This window comes from Leucoraja erinacea, chromosome 2, assembly GCF_028641065.1.
Source record: "Leucoraja erinacea ecotype New England chromosome 2, Leri_hhj_1, whole genome shotgun sequence".
Classification (NCBI taxonomy): domain Eukaryota; kingdom Metazoa; phylum Chordata; class Chondrichthyes; order Rajiformes; family Rajidae; genus Leucoraja; species Leucoraja erinaceus.
The window spans coordinates 62,534,357-62,555,108 of NC_073378.1; the positions used below are offsets into that span (position 1 = coordinate 62,534,357).

The window sequence follows — 20,752 nt, forward strand, 5'->3', positions numbered from 1 at the left end:
AACTCTGCGGAGGTCCAATAATCACTGACTTCTAGCCAGAATAACACACTACCACTACTGCCCTGTCTTCTAACTAAAACAGTCTGAAACCAAACGACCAATTCACTGTGGATTTCATGCATCTTAATATTCTGGTTCAGTCTATTATGAGAGACTTTACCAAATGTCTTACTAAAATCCATGGAGACAACATCCACTAACCTACCCTCGCCTTTGTCACCTCCTCAAACTAGATCAAATTAGTCAGGCATGATTTGCCATGGATGAAACAATGCTGACTGTCCCTAATCACATCCAGAAAAATCCTCTCCAATAGGTTCCCTGCCACTGACATGAGGCTCACGGGCTGATAACTTCCTGGATTATCACTACTCTTCAAACAAAGGAACAACATTGGCTACTCTCCGGTTCTCGGAGACCTTGCTTATGATAAAAGATGATAGAAAGATCTTCGTCAAACCCCGTGCAGTCTCCCCATTTTTCTCTCAATAACCTGTGATGGATCCCATCAGGCCCTGAAATCTAACCAGCTAAATGCTCTTCAAAAGCTCCAACACCACATCCATACATTGGTCTGTTATATTTGTATCTTCTCTTCAACAATTCATATCCCTTCAACAAACCATATCATAAAATCTGTAACCATATCATCATGTAACCATAAAATCTGTAGCCAAATCATAACCATATCAAATCTTTGGAGGATCGGCGGGTGACTATAATGTGCTTTTTTTGTTATGAAAACATCTGCAATTATCACTTATCAAAAGCTGATTTACATAGCATTGGTCCGTGTGGAAGATTAAAAAAAAAAATCACTGTCAGCACATTATCCTGTGATTTTCTGTTTCCTTTAGATGTAAAACAAAAGTATATCCTGATGACCTGCCAAGAACAAGTGTGGTGATAGTTTTTCACAATGAAGCATGGAGCACACTGTTACGAACTGTGCACAGCGTGATAATCAGGTCACCAAGGCATTTATTAGAAGAGATTATCTTGGTGGATGACGCCAGTGAAAGAGGTAAGATAACATTTCAAATTTAAGGGAAATAGCTGTCAGCAATTCATTAAAAAAATATGAAGAAGGAAGTGGACAAACAAGATGTTTCCAGAACACAGATTTTTGTCTTCAAGTTTAAAAAGTTGTAACAAATTGTCCTTGATTAGACTAAATTGTGCACATATTATTTCAATGGAATGAAAACAAACATGGTCAAAGAGTATTTTAATATATTTTCATTTTATAGGTAAAGAACTTGTTTTGTTCAATTTCAAGAACCTTTTTTGTAAACAAATCTTAAGAACAGTGAACCCTTAATTGTAATGTTTCGTCACAAATCTGATGTAAAGCACATGGTTGAAAGATCAGCTGTTTTTTTATATTTTGAGACCAAACGGTGCTAGCATGTTGCATTTGTTAGCCAATTATGATAAGACCGTTGTGGTACATCGTTCTTATTCATTACCTCAGCCCTCTGGATATGCAGCATGCGGTAGGTGCAAAAACATTAGGTCCACTTTCAGTTTCTGGATTTTAAAATGTTGTAAATTAAAAGCTGTGAAAATGAATTCAATAATATGACAGCATGTCAAATGGTGTGCAAATGGTAAGCCCATAAAACCTATTTCTTTGCCATGCCCGACTAGCCCTAACATTCAGGCCTATTCCATTTCATACAATATTTTGATGAGTCAGACAATGATGATGATCAGCCAATTTGTGGTAAACAATGAAGAAATTTTAAAAAACTTTGGAGAAACATATTTCACAAATATCGTTTGCAATCGAACTACAATTGATATTTCTATTGGTTTCAAAAGTAATTACTTTTGAAATTATGGACCCTTTGTGCAATAATCAGAAGTGTAATTACTTCTGGAAGAAAACTCCATCTCAAATTTTGTTGATAAGAAAGTAGAATCATTTCGAACATGTGAATATGAATAAAGGCATGTTCTGCTCACCTTCATTGGTCGTGCATTGAATATAAGTCAGGAAATTATGATGCTGCTCTCTAAGACTTGGGTTAGGCTACATTTGCAGTATTCCATGCAGTCCTGGTCACCACATTATAGGAAAGATGTGGAGGATTTGACGGGGGTGCAGAAGAGCTTTACCAGAATGTCGTTTGGTTTAGAAGATATTAATTACAAGGAGACTAAGTAAGTTGACCTCCAGAATGGCAGAGATTGTGGGGGGAGATCTGATAGATAAAAAAATTAAGAGAGGCATAGATAGACTGGACAATCAGACACTTTTTCCGCAGGGTAAAAATCTCAAAGGCTATAGGTCGTAGATTTACGGTAAGAGAGGCAAACTTTAAAGGAGATGTGCAAGTCAAGTTTATTTTTGCACAGAGGGTGGTGGATGCCTGAAACATGCTGCCAGGGGTAGAGATAGATATAATAGTGGCGTTTCAGGCTTTTTGATCTGTGCAGGGAGGGATCTGGTTTACAGGAACAAGATGGCAGATCATTATCTGAATGGTGTCAGATTCGGGAAAGGGGAAGCGGCAATGAGACCTGGGTGTGCTTATACATCAGTCACTGAAAGTAAGCATGCAGGTACAGCAGGCAGTGAAGAATGCAAATGGCATGCTGGCCTTCATTGCAGGAGGATTTGAGTTTAGGAACAAGCAGATCCTACTGCAGTTATACTGCACCTGAAGTATTGTGTGCAATTTTGGTCTAATTTGAGGAAGGACATTTTTGCTATTGAGGGAGTGCAGCGTAGGTTCACAAGGTTAATTCCCGGGATGGCGGGACTGACATATGATGAAATAATGGGTCGACTGGGCTTGTATTCACTGGAATTTAGAAGGATGAGAGGGAAATCTTATAGAAACATAAAATTCTTAAGGGATTGGACAGGCTAGATGCAGAAAAATGTTCCCCATGTTGGAGGAGTCCAGAACCAGGGGTTACAGTTTAAGAATAAGGGGTATGCCAATTAGGACTGAGATCAGGAAAAACATTTTCACCCAGAGAGTTGTAAATCTGTGGAATTCTCTGCCACGGAAAGCAATGGAGACCAATTCACTGGATGTTTTCAAGAGCGAGTTAGCTTTAGCAAAGGAATCAAATTCTGGATGATCAGCCATGATCATATTGAATGGCAGTGCTCGCTCCTGATGCAATGCCAGTAAGATGGACTGAATGGAAGGAAGTGATGAACCTGTGTTTAGTGAATCTTTTGATTTTTGCAGAGAGATAAGATGCTGCTGCGTCCAACCTCCTAATCTGCAGCTGAATTCACTATATGGATCCTCAGCTTTATGCCAACCACAACTGCTAGATAAGCAGCAGCTTCGTTTGTTTGAAGGGGTTGCTGATTTTCATTAATAGTGTATTTAGTAGAGTTTTTTATTTTGTTTATTCCCCTCTTTATTTAAGTTACAGAACTGTTTTTAACAAAATTTATTGTTGGATGCTAAAATGAGTGTTGCCAATGATTCTCCCTTTATGAGGGGTTGGGAATCTGATTACAAAAAAGTGTTAAGTAATTCCCAATAATTATTTTGTTGTTTGCCACCCATGCATCAACTATCTTAAAAACTAGTTATTAGTTAATAAGTTTAATTACTGGAAAGGTGTACTTGTAGTGGATCAATATGGTCTTTGTTTAAATCAATGTTCTACCTTGCTAATTAGTGCACAAATATATTACTGATGTCGCTCGAGTTTGCTCTTAAAATTAAACTTTTTTTAAGCAATCGCCAAGCCTGCGCTTGGTCTCACCGATGTCGAGCAGCTGACACCTAGAGCAGCGGGTGCAATAGATGAGGTTGGAGGAGGTGCAGGTGAACCTCTGCCGCACCTGGAAAGACTGCTTGGGTCCTTGGATGGAGTCAAGGGGGGTGGTAAAGCGACAAGTGTAGCATTTCCTGCGGTTGCAAGGGAAAGTGCCAGGAGAGGGGCTGGTTTGTGTGGGAGGGATGAATTGACCAGGGAGTTACGGAGGGAGCCGTCTCTGCGGAAAGCCAAAATAGGAGGAGATGGGAAGATGTGGCTCCCGTTGGAGATGGCGAAAATGTCAGAGGATCATCTAGCTGTATGTGACGGCTGGTAGGGTGGAAGGTGAGGACAAGGTAGACTCTGGCCTTGTTGCCGGGGGGGGGGGGGGGGGGGGTAGTGAGAGCAGAGTTACGGAGTATAGAAGAGACTCTGGTGAGGGCCTCATCTATAGTAGAAGAGGGGAACCCCCGTTCCTTAAAGAATGAAGTATCTTTCCGAAATGAGGTTAGGCCTTTATTTAAGAAAAAAAATACAGAATACACACATATGCCATGACATTTATTGTGCACATGAAATTCACACAGTAAACAGCATACATACTGCAGGGCTGTCAACGCTCACGCATTGAGCGTGAGACTCATGCATTTCACCGGCTGATGTGGATCTGAGGGACCGTGAGGGTTGGTAGGGGGAGAGGAGGTCAGTGAGATATGGGGGGGGCCAGATGGTGGAGGGCTTTGCAGGTGAGGATCAGGATTTTGTAGTTGATCCGGTGGGAGATGGGAAGCCAGTGAAGTTGTTTGAGGACTGGAGTGATGTGATGCCAGGATTTGGTGTGGGCGATGAGTCGGGCAGCTGCGTCTGGACCAGTTGGAGTTGGTTGATGTAGGTGGAGCTGATGCCAAGGAGAAGTGAATTGCAGTAGTCCAGTCGGGAGGAGATGAAGGCATGGATGAGTCTTTCAGCAGCGGGAGGTGTGAGAGAGGGTCTGAGTTTGGCGATGTTGCGGAGATGAAAGAAGGAGGTTTTAATGACTTGGCGGATGTGAGGCTCAAGGGAGAGGGTGGAATCAAAGATCACGCCAAGGTTGCGGGCCTGGGGAGATGGGGAGACAGTGGTGCCGTCGATGGTGAGAGTGGGGTTATTGATTTTGCTGAGTGTGGCTTTGGAGCCTATGAGGAGGAATTCTGTCTTATCGCTGTTGAGTTTGAGGAAATTATGTTGCATCCAGGTTTTTATAGCTGACAAACGAGTTGATATGGGAGGGGGGGGGGGGGGGGGGGGGGGTGGGGGGATTTGGTGCCGCGGTAGATCTGGGTGTCGTCAGCGTAACAGTGGAAGTCCAGGTTGAAGTGGCGGAGTATCTGACCAAGGGGGAGGATGTAGATGATGAAGAGGAGGGGGCCGAGTATGGAGCCTTGGGGAACGCCTTGAGTGATTGTGGCTGTAGCAGAGGTGTGGTTGTGGAGAGAGATGAAGTGGGATCTGTTGGAAAGATAGGAACGGAGCCAGCTGAGTGCAGAGCCTTCAATGCCGAGGTGTTTGAGTGTGGTGAGCAGGATGTTATGGTTCACTGTATCGAAGGCTGCGCTCAGGTCGAGGAGGATGAGGATGTTGAGGGAACCAGTGTCAGCAGAGGTGAGGAGGTCATTGAGGACTTTGAGGAGAGCAGTTTCTGTGCTATGGAGGGGGCGAAAGCCAGATTGGAGGGGTTCAAGTAGGTTATACGCAAGGAGGTGGGAATGAAGTTGCAACGCAACGATATGCTCCAGGGTTTTTGAAAGAAAGGGGAGGTTTGAGATTGGGCGGCAGTTAATGAGAGAGGAGGGATCAAGACCAGGTTTCTTTAAGATTGGTGTGACAGCAGCAGTTTCGAAAGCGGAGGGGACAATTCCTTGGGACAATGAGGAGTTGAAGAGATTAGTGAGGTAGGGGCAGAGAACGGGGAGGCAGGACTTCAACAGGGGAGTGGGGAGAGGGTCGAGGGAGCAGGTAGTGGGTTTGGAAGAGCTGATGAGTTTGGAGATTTCCATAGGGGTGACCAGGTCAAACTGGGAGAGGAAGCAGTGTGGAGGAAGGGTAAGGAGGTCAGTGGAGATGTTGAAAGGAGGGGCCTTGGTAGGTGGTGGAGTAGATGCTGGGGAGTCAGGTACAGGGGATAAAGATTGATAGATGGTGCTGATTTTATCAGCGAAAAAGTGGAGGAATGAGTTGCAGTGATCCGGAGTAGAGGTAGGGAGAGTGTTGGCTCGAGGCTTGAGGAGGTTGCCTATTGTGGAGAAGAGGGTTCTGTGGTTTAGGCAGGGATTGGTGAATATGGAGGCGAGGTAGGCAGATTTTGCAGCAATGAGGGCATCTTTGTAGTCAGTGAGGTGGAGTTTGTAAGCTTCAAGGTGGACTGTGAGATGATTTCTTTGTGAGTCGTTCAAGTCGGCAACCAGTCTGTTTCAGTTTACGAAGTACAGGTGTGTACCAGGGTGAAGATGTGTTGAAAGTTACGGTTCTTGTTTTGGGGGGGGCCATAGTGTTAAGGGAGGTAGACAAGGTGGAGTTGAGATGGTTTGTGAGATCATCAGGTGAGATGGGGGTTGAGTCCAGGGGGAGAGGGGTGGAGAGCAGGTCAGAGAGATGGTGGGGATCAATGGATTTTAGATTACGGAAGGTGATTTCTCGGAGGAAGCGGGGGCGAGGTGTCTGAGAAGGGATGGTGAACCGTATAAGCTTATGATCAGAGAGGGGGAAGAGGCAAGGGTGGAGGTCAAGTACAGGTTGATTAGTGGAGCAGACCAGGTCAAGGATGTGACCTTTGTCAGGGGTGGGAAAGGTGACGTGCTGAGTGAGAGAGAAGTTGTCAAGTAAAAAGGCAAATTCAGATGCGAGCTTGCAAGTGGGGGAGTCCATGTGAATATTTAAGTCACCAAGTAGCAGCAGACGTGAGGAGAGGGATGAGGCAAGTGTGAGGAGTTCAGTGAAGTCAGATAGGAAGGAGGGGTTTGGTTTAGGTGGCCGGTAACTGAGGATGACTCATGGAGGAAAGGGCTTTGAAGGCGAGGAATTCAAATGATGCTACTGGGGGGAAGGTGAGTTCAGTGATACGAAAATTCTAGTTGAAAATAACAGCGAGGCCACCTACATGGCAGGAGGGGCGGGGTTTGGAAATGTAATTAAATCCAGGTGGAGATGTTTGATTGAGAGAAGAAGACATTGGGTTGTTGCCAGGTCTCAGTGAGCAGAAGGAAGTCCAGAGTGTTGTCAAGGATTAGTTCATGGAGGGCAAGGGCTTTGTTGTTGAGCGACCTGGTGTTGAGGAGGGCAAAGTTGGCATTATGAGAGGGTGGAGGGATGGGGGCAGGCTGGAGAGATCTGAGGTAGTCCCGGTTGACAGTGCATGCGGTCAGCTGGGATGGGGGTGGGTTGCTGTGGATGCTGGGTGGTTGGGGAAAATCACTCGTGCTCACCTGGCCTGCAACACCACCGGAACGGCCACTGCAACCCCTTAAACAGCTTCGCAGACCCAACACAGTGGCTCTGACCAATAGTTACATTCCACCATGGCAGCCCTTTGAAAAACATCTCCATGCTACCTATTAAGCCCCCAGTAGTCATTAAAGCCAAGGAATGGATTGAAAAAGCAAGGCTCCAAAATGAGAGAGTGCGATAGCAAAGCAGAACTATGCAGGGTAGCATTAAGCGAGGCATGCCTGTACACCAATAAATACAAAGTGCATTGCAGCAGAATGGCACAAGATGTTGGTGCAAAATCTGAGAAATAAAAATAAATATTAATGTATTACGAGGAACCAATTGAGGTGAAGTTGCATGGCAGCATCTCTGGAAATTTTGTGTGGAAGAGTGATTGGTTCAAGTCTTTGATAGCAGTGAGCAAGATTATGTTCTTAGACTGAACGTCAGAGCATCCATGAAGATGGCCTGAACAGATGGAAGCATTCAGCTTATGATGGACTGAGTTCACCTGCAGGTTCAGATCAAGAGAGGTTGAAATGCATTCTGTCTGAATGGCACATCTATAGAACTCAAAAGAGAATTCTTGTGGACATGCTAAATCTTAACAGATGCCTAAGAAAATAATTACCTGTGTGATACACTTTCTTGATTACCACATCAGTGTGAAGGGACCAGGTTAGGTTGCTGGTGATATGGATGCTTCAAAACCTGAAGCTGATGAACATCTCCGCTGCAGCTCTATTGATGAAGACAGGTTGTGATCACCCCTTCACCTTTTTGGGTCAACAACCAACTCTTTTGTCTTGCTATTGTTCTGACACCAGTTAATAAGATTTCATACATCGTAGCATTGAATGGAAGAGCAAGAACATTATGATGCAGCGTTATAACACTTGGGTTTGGTTGGCCACATTTTTAGTTCTGGCCGTCCCATAACAAGAAGGATGTGGAGGCTTAGGAAAGGATGCCGAGGAGGTTTACCAAAATGATACTTGGATTAGAGAATATTAGCAAGAGGGAAAGGTTGGACAGACTTGGATTGATTTCTCTGGAATGACAAAGGTTTTGGGGAGACCTGATATAAATATACAAGATTATGAGAGTCATAGATAAGGTAGACAGTTAGAACCTTTTTCCCAGGATGGAAAAAAAATCAAATACTGAGAATAGGTTTAAGGTAGGAGGGGCATAGTTTATAAATGAGATGTGTGGAGCAAGTTGTATACATAGAGTGGTGAGTGCCTGGGAACATGCTTTTTTGACTTTATTGTTTTCACGGTTGTCTCCCTCTGACTTTTGACCAATCATCTACTATCCCCCTGCCCCCCCCGCCCCCCCCCCCCCCCCCCCCCATCCCCCCCCATCCCCACCTACTGTCCGTACCAGGCTGTTATCCTGCCTCTCTTTCTTTTCCAAAGCTTTCTTTCCTTTCTTCCCACCACCCCACCACAATTAATCTGAAGAAAGTTACAAAGTCATTTATCCATCTTCAGAGATTCTGCCTGAGCTGCTGAGTAACCCCAGCAATTTTTTTTTTTAGTGTGCAAGTTTGTTCTCAGCAGCTGTTAATTATAATCACATTTTTTTAAATAAACTGGATTGAAGCAATTGTCAGCCTGTTTGCATTGGCAGTAGAAAATTGGACGAACATTGAGGTTCATATCTGCTTGCATCAGATTATATGAATCAAATAAATGTATTGGTCAAGTATGAGCATTTTTTCCCACCAATTTCAGAACTGAATTGATGAAACAATTGCCAGTCTAGCATCTTAAAAATCTAGGAAGCCATTTGAGTAAGTGTTGCGCTGCGGTTTTTGATGAAAATTTAAAATGCAGCTTTTTGGCCCAAACAATTGGAAATATTATTAAGTATTATTACTTGGTATGCTTTTAAAATTTCAAAGATAATTTTGTGTACAGTTTTAACTGAAAAGGATTGCATTGTTTTTCAGATTTTTTGAACAAGCCTTTAGAGAAATATGTGAAGAAATTGCAAGTACCAGTTAAAGTTCTGCGCATGGAACAGCGCTCCGGTTTGATTCGAGCAAGACTGAAAGGGGCAGCAGCTTCTACCGGACAAGTGATCACTTTCTTGGATGCACATTGTGAATGCACACTGGGCTGGTTGGAGCCTCTACTAGCAAGGATTAAAAATGACAAGTAAGAACAATGTTATAAAGTATTATGCTTAATGTTTCAATAGTACTTCAAATATTACAAATAGTTTTAATCAGACACTCAGAATGAACAGGAAATTAATATAAATGAACACACTTCACAAACATGGTTAGATCAAAACCTGTAAAATTCTTAGCCGAATAAACAGCAAACAAAATGAATGACGATTTATTTATATTGGAGCTGAGATTAGTCAAAAAACTATGTTCATCTTTGAACAGTGCCAAGAAATATGGATTTGCATTCTGAGGAGGTTTGGTTTGCATTTCATGCAAAAGATTGCATGCTGGGCAGTCTGCCTTGGTGTAGATGGTATCATTAAAAAATCCACGTAGGATGTTTGAGTAGATCTGAAGTGGTGTCATCTGAGTTGAAAATTCAGACTGATTTGTTTGATTATAAATTTTACAATTGATTGAATTGATTGAAAGACATAGCATGGAAACGAGTCCTTTGGATGGAACAAGTTCAATGTTATCCTACTGTATTGGCATTAACATTGACTTCTCCAATTTCAGGTATTCCTTGCTTTCTCCCTCCTTTCCCTCCCCTTCCCAGCTCTCCCACAGCCACACTCTCTCTGCCTTTTTCCTGCAGTTCTTTCTTAACCACAGTACTGGGACCACAGTTTATATGACTTTGAACATAAATGTAGATGAGTTGATTAGTAAGTTTGCAGATGACGCTAAAATTGGTGGAGGCACGAACTGTGAGGAAGACTGTCAAAGTATACAGCAGGGTGTAGATCAGCTCTGGAAATGGGTAGAAAAATTACAGATGAACCCGAGGGGGACCAATATCCTGGCAGGGAAATTTGCAAAGGCTACTGGGGAGACTTTAAACTAGAATGGTTGGGGCGAGGGACTCAAATAGAGAAAGCTAGTAGACAGAATGGGAGGCAGGAAGCAGAAAAGGGAAGCACTCAGACACATGAGGAGAAAGAAGAAAAATAAAATAAACAGAGAATAAGAGGCGGGGGGTTTCTTAAATGTGCATATTTTAATGCTAGGAGCATTGTAAGAAAGGTGGATGAGCTTAGAGTCTGGATAGACACCTGGAAGTATGATGTTGTGGCGATCAGTGAAACATGGTTGCAGGAGGGCTGTGATTGGAAACTAAATATTCCAGGATTTCGTTGCTTCAGGTGTGATAGAATTGGAGGGGCAAGAGGTGGAGGTGTTGCATTGCTAGTCAAGGAAGATATTACAGCAGTGCTTTGGCAGGATAGATTGGAGGGCTCATCTAGGGAGGCTATTTGGGTGGAACTGAGAAGTGGGAAAGGTGTAGCAACACTTATAGGGGTGTATTATAGACCGCCAAATGGGGATCGAGAATTGGAAGAGCAAATGTGTAAGGAGATAGCAGATATTAGTAGTAAGCACAAGGTAGTGATTGTGGGATATTTCAACTTTCCGCACATAGACTGGGAAACACATTCTGTAAATGGGCTGGATGGTTTGGAGTTTGTAAAATGTGTGCAGGATTGTTTTTTGCAGCAATACATAGAGGTACCTGCTAGAGGAGGGGCAGTGCTGGACCTCCTGTTAGGAAATGAGACCGGACAGGTGGCGGAGGTATGCGTTGGGGAGCACTTCGGGTCCAGTGATCACAATACCATTAGTTTCAATATAATGATGGAGAGGGTCAGAACTGGACCTAGGGTTGAGATTTTTGATTGGCCAAAGGCTAACTTTGATGAGATGCAAAATGATTTAAAAGGAGTGAACTGGGACATTTTGTTTTATGGGAAGGACGTAGAAGAGAAATTGAGGACATTTAAAGGGGAAATTTTAAGTACAGAATCTTTATGTTCCTGTTCGGTTGAAAGGAAACAGTAAAAATTGGGAAATTGGACATCTTGTTTGGAAAAAGAGGGAGATCTACAATAATTATAGGCAGCATGAAGTAAATGAGGTGCTTGAGGAGTATAAGGTGTGTAAAAAGAATCTTAAGAAAGAAATTAGAAAAGCTAAAAGAAGATATGAGGTTGCTTTGGCAAGTAAGGTGAAAGTAAACCCAAAGGGTTTCTACAGCTATATTAATAGCAAAAGGATAACAAAGGATATAATTGGTCCATTGGAGAGACAGAGTGGACAGCTATCTGCAGAGCCAAAAGAGATGGGGGAGATATTGAACAATTTCTTTTCCTCGGTATTCACCAAGGAGAAGGATATTGAATTATGTGAGGTAAGGGAAACTAGTAGAGTAGCTATGGATACTATGAGTTTCAAAGTAAAAGAAGTACTGACACTTTTGAAAAATATAAAAGTGGATAAGTCTCCAGGTCCTGACAGGATATTCCCTAGGACATTCAGGGAAGTTAGTGTAGAAATAGCCGGGTCTATGACAGAAATATTTCAAATGTCATTAGAAACGTGAATAGTCCCCGAGGATTGGCGTACTGCGCATGTTGTTCCATTGTTTAAAAAGGGTTCTAAGAGTAAACCTAGCAATTATAGACCTGTTAGTTTGACTTCAGTGGTGGGCAAATTAATGGAAAAGATACTTAGAGATAATATATATGTAAGCATCTGGATAAACAGGGTCTGATTAGGAACAGTCAACATGGATTTGTGCCTGGAAGGTCGTGTTTGACTAATCTTCTTGAATTTTTTGAAGAGGTTACTAGGGAAATTGACGAGGGTAAAGCAATGGATGTTGTCTATATGGACTTTAGTAAGGCCTTTGACAAGGTTCCTCATGGAAGGTTGGTTAAGAAGGTTCAACTGTTGGGTATAAATGCAGGAGTACAGAGACACTTACGTAAGAATGCTGTTCATCGATTACAGCTCAGCATTCAACACCATTATTCCATCAAAACTGATCACCAAACTCGGTAACCTGGGCATCGACCCCTCCCTCTGCAACTGGATACTGGACTTTCTAACCAACAGACCCCAGTCTGTGAGGTTAGACAAGCACACCTCTTCAACCCTCACCCTGAACACCGGCGTTCCACAGGGCTGTGTGCTGAGCCCCCTCCTCTACTCCCTCTTCACCTATGACTGCACACCTGTACATGGTACTAACACCATCATCAAGTATGCAGATGATACAACGGTGATTGGCCTCATCAGCAACAACGATGAGCTGGCCTACAGGGAGGAGGTCCAGCACTTAGCAGCATGGTGCGCTGACAACAACCTGGCCCTTAACTCCAAGAAGACCAAGGAGCTCATTGTAGACTTCAGGAAGTCCAGAGGCGGCACGCACACCCCCATCCACATTAACGGGACGGAGGTGGAACGTGTTTCTAGCTTCAGGTTCCTGGGAGTCAACATCTCCGATGACCTCTCTTGGACCCACAATACCTCTACTCTGATCAAGAAGGCTCATCAGCGTCTCTTCTTCCTGAGGAGACTGAAGAAGGTCCATCTGTCTCCTCAGATCCTGGTGAACTTCTACCGCTGCACCATCGAGAACATCCTTACCAACTGCATCACAGTATGGTATGGCAACTGCTCTGTCTCCGACCGGAAGGCATTGCAGAGGGTGGTGAAAATTGCCCAACGCATCACCGGTTCCACGCTCCCCTCCATTGAGTCTGTCCAAAGCAAGCGCTGTCTGCGGAGGGCGCTCAGCATCGCCAAGGACTGCTCTCACCCCAACCATGGACTGTTTACCCTCCTACCATCCGGGAGGCGCTACAGGTCTCTCCGTTGCCGAACCAGCAGGTCGAGGAACAGCTTCTTTCCGGCGGCTGTCACTCTACTCAACAACGTACCTCGGTGACTGCCAATCACCACCCCCCCCCCCCGGACACTTATTATTTTTTATTCAAATCGTTTGCTATGTCGCTCTTCAAGGGAGATGCTAAATGCATTTCGTTGTCTCTGTACTGTACACTGACAATGACAATTAAAATTGAATCTGAATCTGAATCTGAGTAGCAAGATGGATTCAACAGTGGCTGAATGGGAGACGCCAGAGGGTAATGGTGGATGGCTGTTTGTCGGGTTGGAGGCAGGTGACTAGTGGGGTGCCTCGGGGATCTGTGTTGGGTCCTTTGTTGTTTGTCATGTACATCAATGATCTGGATGAAGGTGTGGTAAATTGGATTAGTAAGTATGCAGATGATACCAAGATAGGGGGTGTTGTGGATAATGAAGAGGATTTCCAAAGTCTACAGAGTGATTTGGGCCATTTGGAAGAATGGGCTGAAAGATGGCAGATGGAGTTTAATGCTGATAAATGTGAGGTGCTACACCTCGGCAGGACAAATCAAAATAGGACGTACATGGTAAATGGTAGGGAATTAAAGAATACAGTGGAACAGAGGGATCTGGGAATAACCGTGCATAGTTCCTTGAAGGTGAAATCTCATATAGATAGGGTGGTAAAGAAAGCTTTTCGTATGCTAGCCTTTATAAATCAGAGCATTGAGTAAACAAGCTGGGATGTAATGTTAAAATTGTACAAGGCATTGGTGAGACCAAATCTGAAGTATGGTGTATAATTTTGGTCGCCCAATTATAGGAAGGATGTCAACAAAATAGAGAGAGTACAGAGGAGTTTTACTAGAATGTTGCCTGGGTTTCAACAACTAAGTTACAGAGAAAGGTTGAATAAGTTAGGTCTTTATTCTCTGGAGCGTAGAAGGTTAAGGGGGGACTTGATAGAGGTCTTTAAAATGATGAGAGGGATAGACAGAGTTGATGTGGATCAGCTTTTCCCTTTGAGAATAGGAAAGATTCAAACAAGAGGACATGACTTCAGAATTAAGGGACAGAAGTTTAGGGGTAACATGAGGGGGATCTTCTTTACTCAGAGAGTGGTAGCGGTGTGGAATGAGCTTCCAGTGGAAGTGGTGGAAGCATTGATGGTATCATTTAAAAATAAATTGGATAGGCATATGGATGAGAAGGGAATGGAGGATTAAGGTATGAGTGCAGGCAGGTGAGACTAAGGGAAAATAATTGTTCGGCACGGATTTGTAGGGCTGAGATGGCCTGTTTCCGTGCTGTAATTGTTATATGGTTATATGAAGTTTAATCTGAGTAAGGGGAAGATTTTACACTTTGTGAGGTCGAATGTAAGGGGAAAGTATACAGTTTATAGCACGACCCTTAACAGTATTGAGTCGCTGCCTCAAAAAGGCTGACAGTATCATCAAAGACCCACAACATCCTGGCCACACACTCATCTCCCTGCTACCTTCAGGTAGAAGCTACAGGAGGAGCCTGAAGACTGCAACAACCAGGTTCAGGAATAGCTACTTCCCCAAAGCCATCAGGCTATTAAACCTGGCTTGGACAAAACTTTGATTATTAATAACCAATGATCTGTTATTTTCACTTTATCATTTTATTTATTCATATGTGTATATATTTATATTATAGTACAGGTGCACAACCTTTTATCCGAAAGCCTTGGGACCAGACACTTTTCGTAATTCAGAATTTTTCGGCTTTCGGAATGGAAGATTTTTAGTGTAGATTTTAACGGCTGGCGCAGTGGTAGAGTGCTCGGCTCGTATCCGCAAGGTTGCGAGTTTGCGCCTCGATCCCGGCAGTTACTCGATCGCGAGTTTCAGTCTTCAATGTAGTTTTTTCTTGCAGAATAGGAGAGAATAGGGAGGGTTAGGCTGGGATCATTCTCTGCGAGATAATCTTAGTGCGGGAGACAAGTGTAGGAGAGGTGTACTGACTGTGTGGGCAGAACTTTGGAAGTGATTGCCCACCATTCTCAAAAGCCGCTGTGTCTCCCTGTCCCTCCAACTCCAGAGGAATCCGCTCCCCTATTGGGCCGCTACGGCTACAAGTGGCAGTTCGCCCACAGCCCGAGCTGCGCCCCCTCATCCGCAACCCGGGTTCCTCTGGAGTTGGAGCGGGGCTGGGCTAGAGTTGTTGCTGGCTGTGAGTCTCTGGGATCTCCGTGCTTGCAGTGGGCCTGGGGGTCGGTGTCCCGATGAGGGGCCGCAGCTCGGGCTGTGGGCGAACTGCCACTTGTCGCTGTAGCGGCGCATCGGGGAGCGGCTTCTGGTGGTCCTGACATCTCTCAGCTCCTGTCCAGGGGGATGGCCGGAGACGTCAGGACCAACAAGAACCCACGCTCCCCGATGCGCCGCTACAGCGACAAGTGGCAGTTCGCCCACAGCCCGAGCTGCGCCCCCTCATCCGCAACCCGGGTTCCTCTGGAGTTGGAGCGGGGCTGGGCTAGAGTTGCTGCTGGCTGTGAGTCTCTGGGATCTCCGTGCTTGCAGTCGGTGTCCCGTTGGTCCTGACGTCTCCGGTCACCCCCCTGGACTGGAGCTGAGACTGGGAACTGTACCGCCTTTGCCCCCTCCCTCTGCAACTGCAAACAACCCCACAGTTCCCAGTCTCAGCTCCTGTACAGGGGGGTGGCCGGAGACGTCACAGCCCGAGCTGCGCCCCCTCATCCGCAACCTCAAGACCAAGATGCACCTTGCACACCATCAGCTTCGGTCCCTGGAATTGGAACGGGGCTGGGCTGCTGCTGGCTGTGGGTCTCTGGGTTCTCCGTGCTTGCAGTGGGCCTGGGGGCCGGTGTCCCGTTGGTCCTGACGTCTCCGGTGATTGGCACTGGCTCCGACGTGAAGACAGTGCAAAACCCCCGCGCCGGTGCAATGGGCGGGGAGCTGGAGAGGGGAGGGAAGGGGTCACACACATTGCCGGGAAGCAGAGGGGTGTAGGTGGGGTGAAACTTAAGGGAGCGACAATTTGCTGCTGCCTGCCCGCTGAGTTAAAAAGTTCTCATGCAAGACTCACGATACACTGTGTATCATGAGTCTACCGTGAGAACTTTTTAACGCAGCGGGCAGGCAGCAGCAGACTGTCAATTATTAACCCTCCCGCGCAATATACCCTCACCTTCTCTTTTATGAATGGGGATTTAGTTCCCCTTTCTTCGAGGACCGACCGGAGGTTCCGCTGTCACCTCTGCGGGCCGCCCTCGGTGAACGTTTTCAAGGACCTTTCTTCAAGGACTGAAAAAATGTCGCTATTCGGAGGTTTTCGTTATTTGGATCTTCGGATAAAAGGTTGTGCACCTGTACATGGACACATGGATCTGTTTTGTAGTAAATGCCTACTATGTCCTATGTGCTGAAGCAAAGCAATAATTTCATTGTCCTAGCAGGGACACATGACAAAAAACTCATGAACTTGAGTATTGATGTTCAGTAGATAGTGGTAATGAATGCCCATAATATTATTGCCCTCATCCATATATCAGGAGGTGGTGTTGCATCTTACAGGACTTAACAGAAATATGTGGAGACTTTAGAGAGGGTACAGAAGAGGTGCACCAACATGTTGCCTTGATTAATGGGTATTGGCTCTAAAGAAAGGTTGGAGAAACTTGGATTGATTTCTCTGGAATATCGGAGTTGTGGGTAGACCTGATGGAAGAATATAAAATTATAAGAGACAGTATCTTTTACCCAGCATGGAAATATCAAAGACTAGAGGTCATAGCTTTAAGGTGGAAGGCACAAAGTTTAAAGGAGATGTGTGGGGCAAGTTTTTTTTTTTTTTTTTCTGTACAGAGAGTGGTGAGTGCCTGGAACGGGCTGCAAGAGATGGCGGTGGGGGCGGATTCGATAGTGGCATTTCAGAGGCTTTTAGATAGACACATGGATATGCAGGGAGTGTAGGAATATGGATCGCATGCAGGCAGAGGATATTAGTTTAACTTGGCCTGTTTGGTACAAATATAGTGTGCCATAGGATCTGTCCTGTACTCTATGTTCAAACTAGTGAACCACTTAAAGGTTGCTGGAAAAAGGCAAGTAGGGAAAAAAGTCTTGAGGAAACATTCTTTCCATGTAGCATCCCACAGTAATCAGATATCATTGTTTCTTAAGAACACATACTGACAGTTTCACTGTAGATGTCCATTGATGCAGTCATGTTCTATTAAACAATGCAACATGGAACATTTGGTATTTTTACCTTGTGGTAACAAATATTAACAAGGCTCTTAAAAAGATATTTAACCTGTGGGATAAAAATAACTCGTATTGCAAGTCTAAAACACTCAATTTTCTACAATATAAGTTTCTTAGGAGTGCAACGATCATGTTATAGCAGACTTGCTGTTAGGCAGTTGGTATCATGAGGAGTATAAGGGATGTAGGAGTAGTCTTGAGGGAAAGTTGGAAAACAAAAAGATAGTGCAAGGTAGCTATGACAAGTGAGGCAGAGGAGAATCCTGAGAGATTCTGCAAGAAAATTGGGAGAAAAGGGATAACTAGGGAAATTTAAAAGACATTTGTACAGGCACTGATAGATAAGGCATAGAGCGATATGGGCAAATGAAACCAGCCCTGATGGGCAACTTGGTTGGCGTGGACGAGTTGGGCTGAAGAGCGTGTTTCTGTATTGTATAACATTATAATCCATTGATCGCTCTAACTAGAAAGCTATCTATCTCTGCTTTGAATTAACTCAGTCACTGGACCTCCACATGACCCCCAAGATTGCAAATATTTAAAAATTCCTGATTCTGAATGAAGAAATTTCTCATCTCAATCTTAAGTGGCCTATTGGTTTTTCTGAGACTTTGATGTCTGATTCTAAACTCCTCAGCCAGGGTAAACATCCCATTTGTATCCACCTTGTCAAGTCTTCAAAGAATGTGGAAGGTTCACCAAGATCATCTCTCATTCTTTGAAATTGTAGAGAAAATGGGTCTACTTCAGGCAACCATTTAACTGCCGTTCAAGAAAGAGTCTGGTGATTATTGTACTCCATCAAGGAGACACAATTAGTTGCTCAAAGAGAAAAGTCCAGTAATTGAGAAAAAATATTATTTATATAAACCAAAGCCAGTTTAAGCACTGTACAGCATCAAAAAATGTCCGATCTTAAAAGTAACTAGTATATTTCGAAAAAGATGTTGTGAACTACCATAAGTCTCATTTGTTCAGTCCCCTGACAACACATGATAGTTCCTCTTAGAAACTAGACCGTTTTGCACTGACCGGCAAACGTTTTTAATGATCTTATTTGAATTATTTGACTACTCCTCTAGTTTCTGTGAATTCCTTCCTGTGGAATAATGTTTAGCAAATTATTAAGCCTGCCCCTCTTGTAATAGCTACTGAGGAACTACAAAATTAGAAGTTGTTGAATTGATCAGCAAATTCATTCATTAAGAGATATTGGACGTTAAAAACATGATGTGGATAACCCCAAGAATCTTTCTTTGAGGTACACAAATGTTAAGGGAAATTTTGCGTGATTTTTATCCATCTTTGTGGAATAGCTTAATTCTATTAGTCACTGGTGCAATTTTTCTTGTATATCTATTCTACCCTTTCTTCTGAAGGCACGACAGAAAATAATCTGAAGCTGTTAAATTATATCTGATAACTTACTTGCAGGCACATCAGCTGCAGCATCATGGCTAAAGTGACTTTGGGAGAGGCTTCCCACCTATTGTGCGAGATTGCTCATAAAGATGAATTGGTTGGATTGTGCCACAAATTATTTCAGTTGATCGTGTATTGTTCTTTAATTGGTTATTTTACTAAAAGCGCTTGCAACAATGTGGTCTGCTACATCACCTTAACATCCTTTCCACAACTACTAGCACACAGTGGCTGCAGTTTGTGCCATCTTTCAAACAAAAACATCACAGTTGGTCATGGAGTCGTGTGACCATGAAACCGGACCTTTGGTCCAATTTTCCCATGCTGATTCTCCCTGTCCAATGTCTTTTAAATATTGTTATATTACTTGCCTCAACTACCTCCTCTGCCAGCTCATTCCATACACCCACCACCTCTTGTTTGTTGTCCCTCAGGTTTGTTTTAAATCTTTCCCATCTCACCTTAAACTTACTGTACGTCTTCTGGTTCTGTGCATTCACCTTATCAATTCTCATGATTTTATATATTTGTATACAGAGTAAATGCTCCAAGGATTCAAGTCCTAGCTTGCCCAACCCCTCCATTTTGCTCAGACTCTCGTCCTGGTAACTCTTCTATGCCCTCTGGCAAATCTTCTCTGCCCTCTTTCCAGCTATAATAGTGACCGAAAATGATCACTGTTCTCCAAATGTGACCTCACTAACATCTTGTACAACTGTAACATAACATCCAAACTTCTATAATCAATATCCCGACAGATAGAAACATAGAAAATAGGTGCAGGAGCAGGCCATTTGGCCCTTCGAGCCTGCACCGCCATTCAATATGATCATGGCTGATCATCCAACTCGGTATCCTGTACCTGCCTTCTCTCCATACCCCCTGATCCCTTTAGCCACAAGGGCCACATCTAACTCCCTCTTAAATATAGCCAATGAACTGGTCTCAACTACCTTCTGTGGCAGAGAGTTCCAGAGATTCACCACTCTCTGTGTGAAAAATGTTTTTCTCATCTCAGTTCTAAAGGATTTCCCCTTTATCCTTAAACTGTGACCCCTTGTCCTGGACTTTCCCAACATCGGGAACAATCTTCCTGCATCTAGCCTGTCCAACCCCTTAAGAATTTTGTAAGTTTTTATAAGATCCCCCCTCAATCTTCTAAATTCTAGCGAGTACAAGCCGAGTCTATCCAGTCTTTCTTCATATGAAAGTCCTGACATCCCAGGAATCAGTCTGGTGAACCTTCTCTGTACTCCCTCGATGGCAAGAATGTCTTTCCTCAGATTTGGAGACCAAAATTGTACGCAATACTCCAGATGTGGTCTCACCAAGACCCTGTACAACTGCAGTAGAACCTCCCTGCTCCTATACTCAAATCCTTTTGCTATGAATGCTAACATAACCATTCGCTTTCTTCACTGCCTGCTGCACCTGCATGCCTACTTTCAATGACTGGTGTACCATGACACCCAGGTCTCATTGCATCTCCCCTTTTCCTAATCGGCCACCATTTAGATAATAGTTTATTTTCCTGTTTTTGCCACCAAAGTGGATAACCTCACATTTATCCACATTGTACTGCATCTGCTATGCATTTGCCCACTAACCCAGTCACCTTGCAGAATCCTGGCATCCTCCTCACAGCTAACACTGCCCCCCAGCTTCGTGTCATCCGCAAACTTGGAGATGTTGCATTCAGTTCCCTCATCCAAATCATTAATATATATTGTAAATAGCTGGGGTCCCAGCACTGAGCCTTGCGGTACCCCACTAGTCACTGCCTGCCATTCTGAAAAGGACCCGTTTACTCCTACTCTTTGCTTCCTGTTTGCCAGCCAGTTACCTATTCACATCAATACTGAACCCCCAATACCGTGTGCTTTAAGTTTGTATACTAATCTCTTATGTGGGACCTTGTCGAAAGCCTTCTGAAAGTCCAGATATAACACATCCACTGGTTCTCCCTTATCCGCTCTACCAGTTACATCCTCGAAAAATTCTATAAGATTCGTCAGACATAATTTACCTTTCGTAA

General features: G+C 44.0%; 1 protein-coding gene across 1 annotated transcript in view; it reads left to right on the forward strand.

Moving 5' to 3' along the window:
* The window catches only part of galnt1 (UDP-N-acetyl-alpha-D-galactosamine:polypeptide N-acetylgalactosaminyltransferase 1), an 85,186-nt gene that overhangs the window by 42,119 nt on the left and 22,315 nt on the right, over positions 1–20,752 (forward strand). The window contains exons 4-5 of the mRNA XM_055657806.1: positions 858–1,024; positions 9,158–9,365. Coding sequence (XP_055513781.1) covers positions 858–1,024; positions 9,158–9,365 — 375 coding nt within the window. The remainder of the gene's footprint in view (positions 1–857; positions 1,025–9,157; positions 9,366–20,752) is intronic.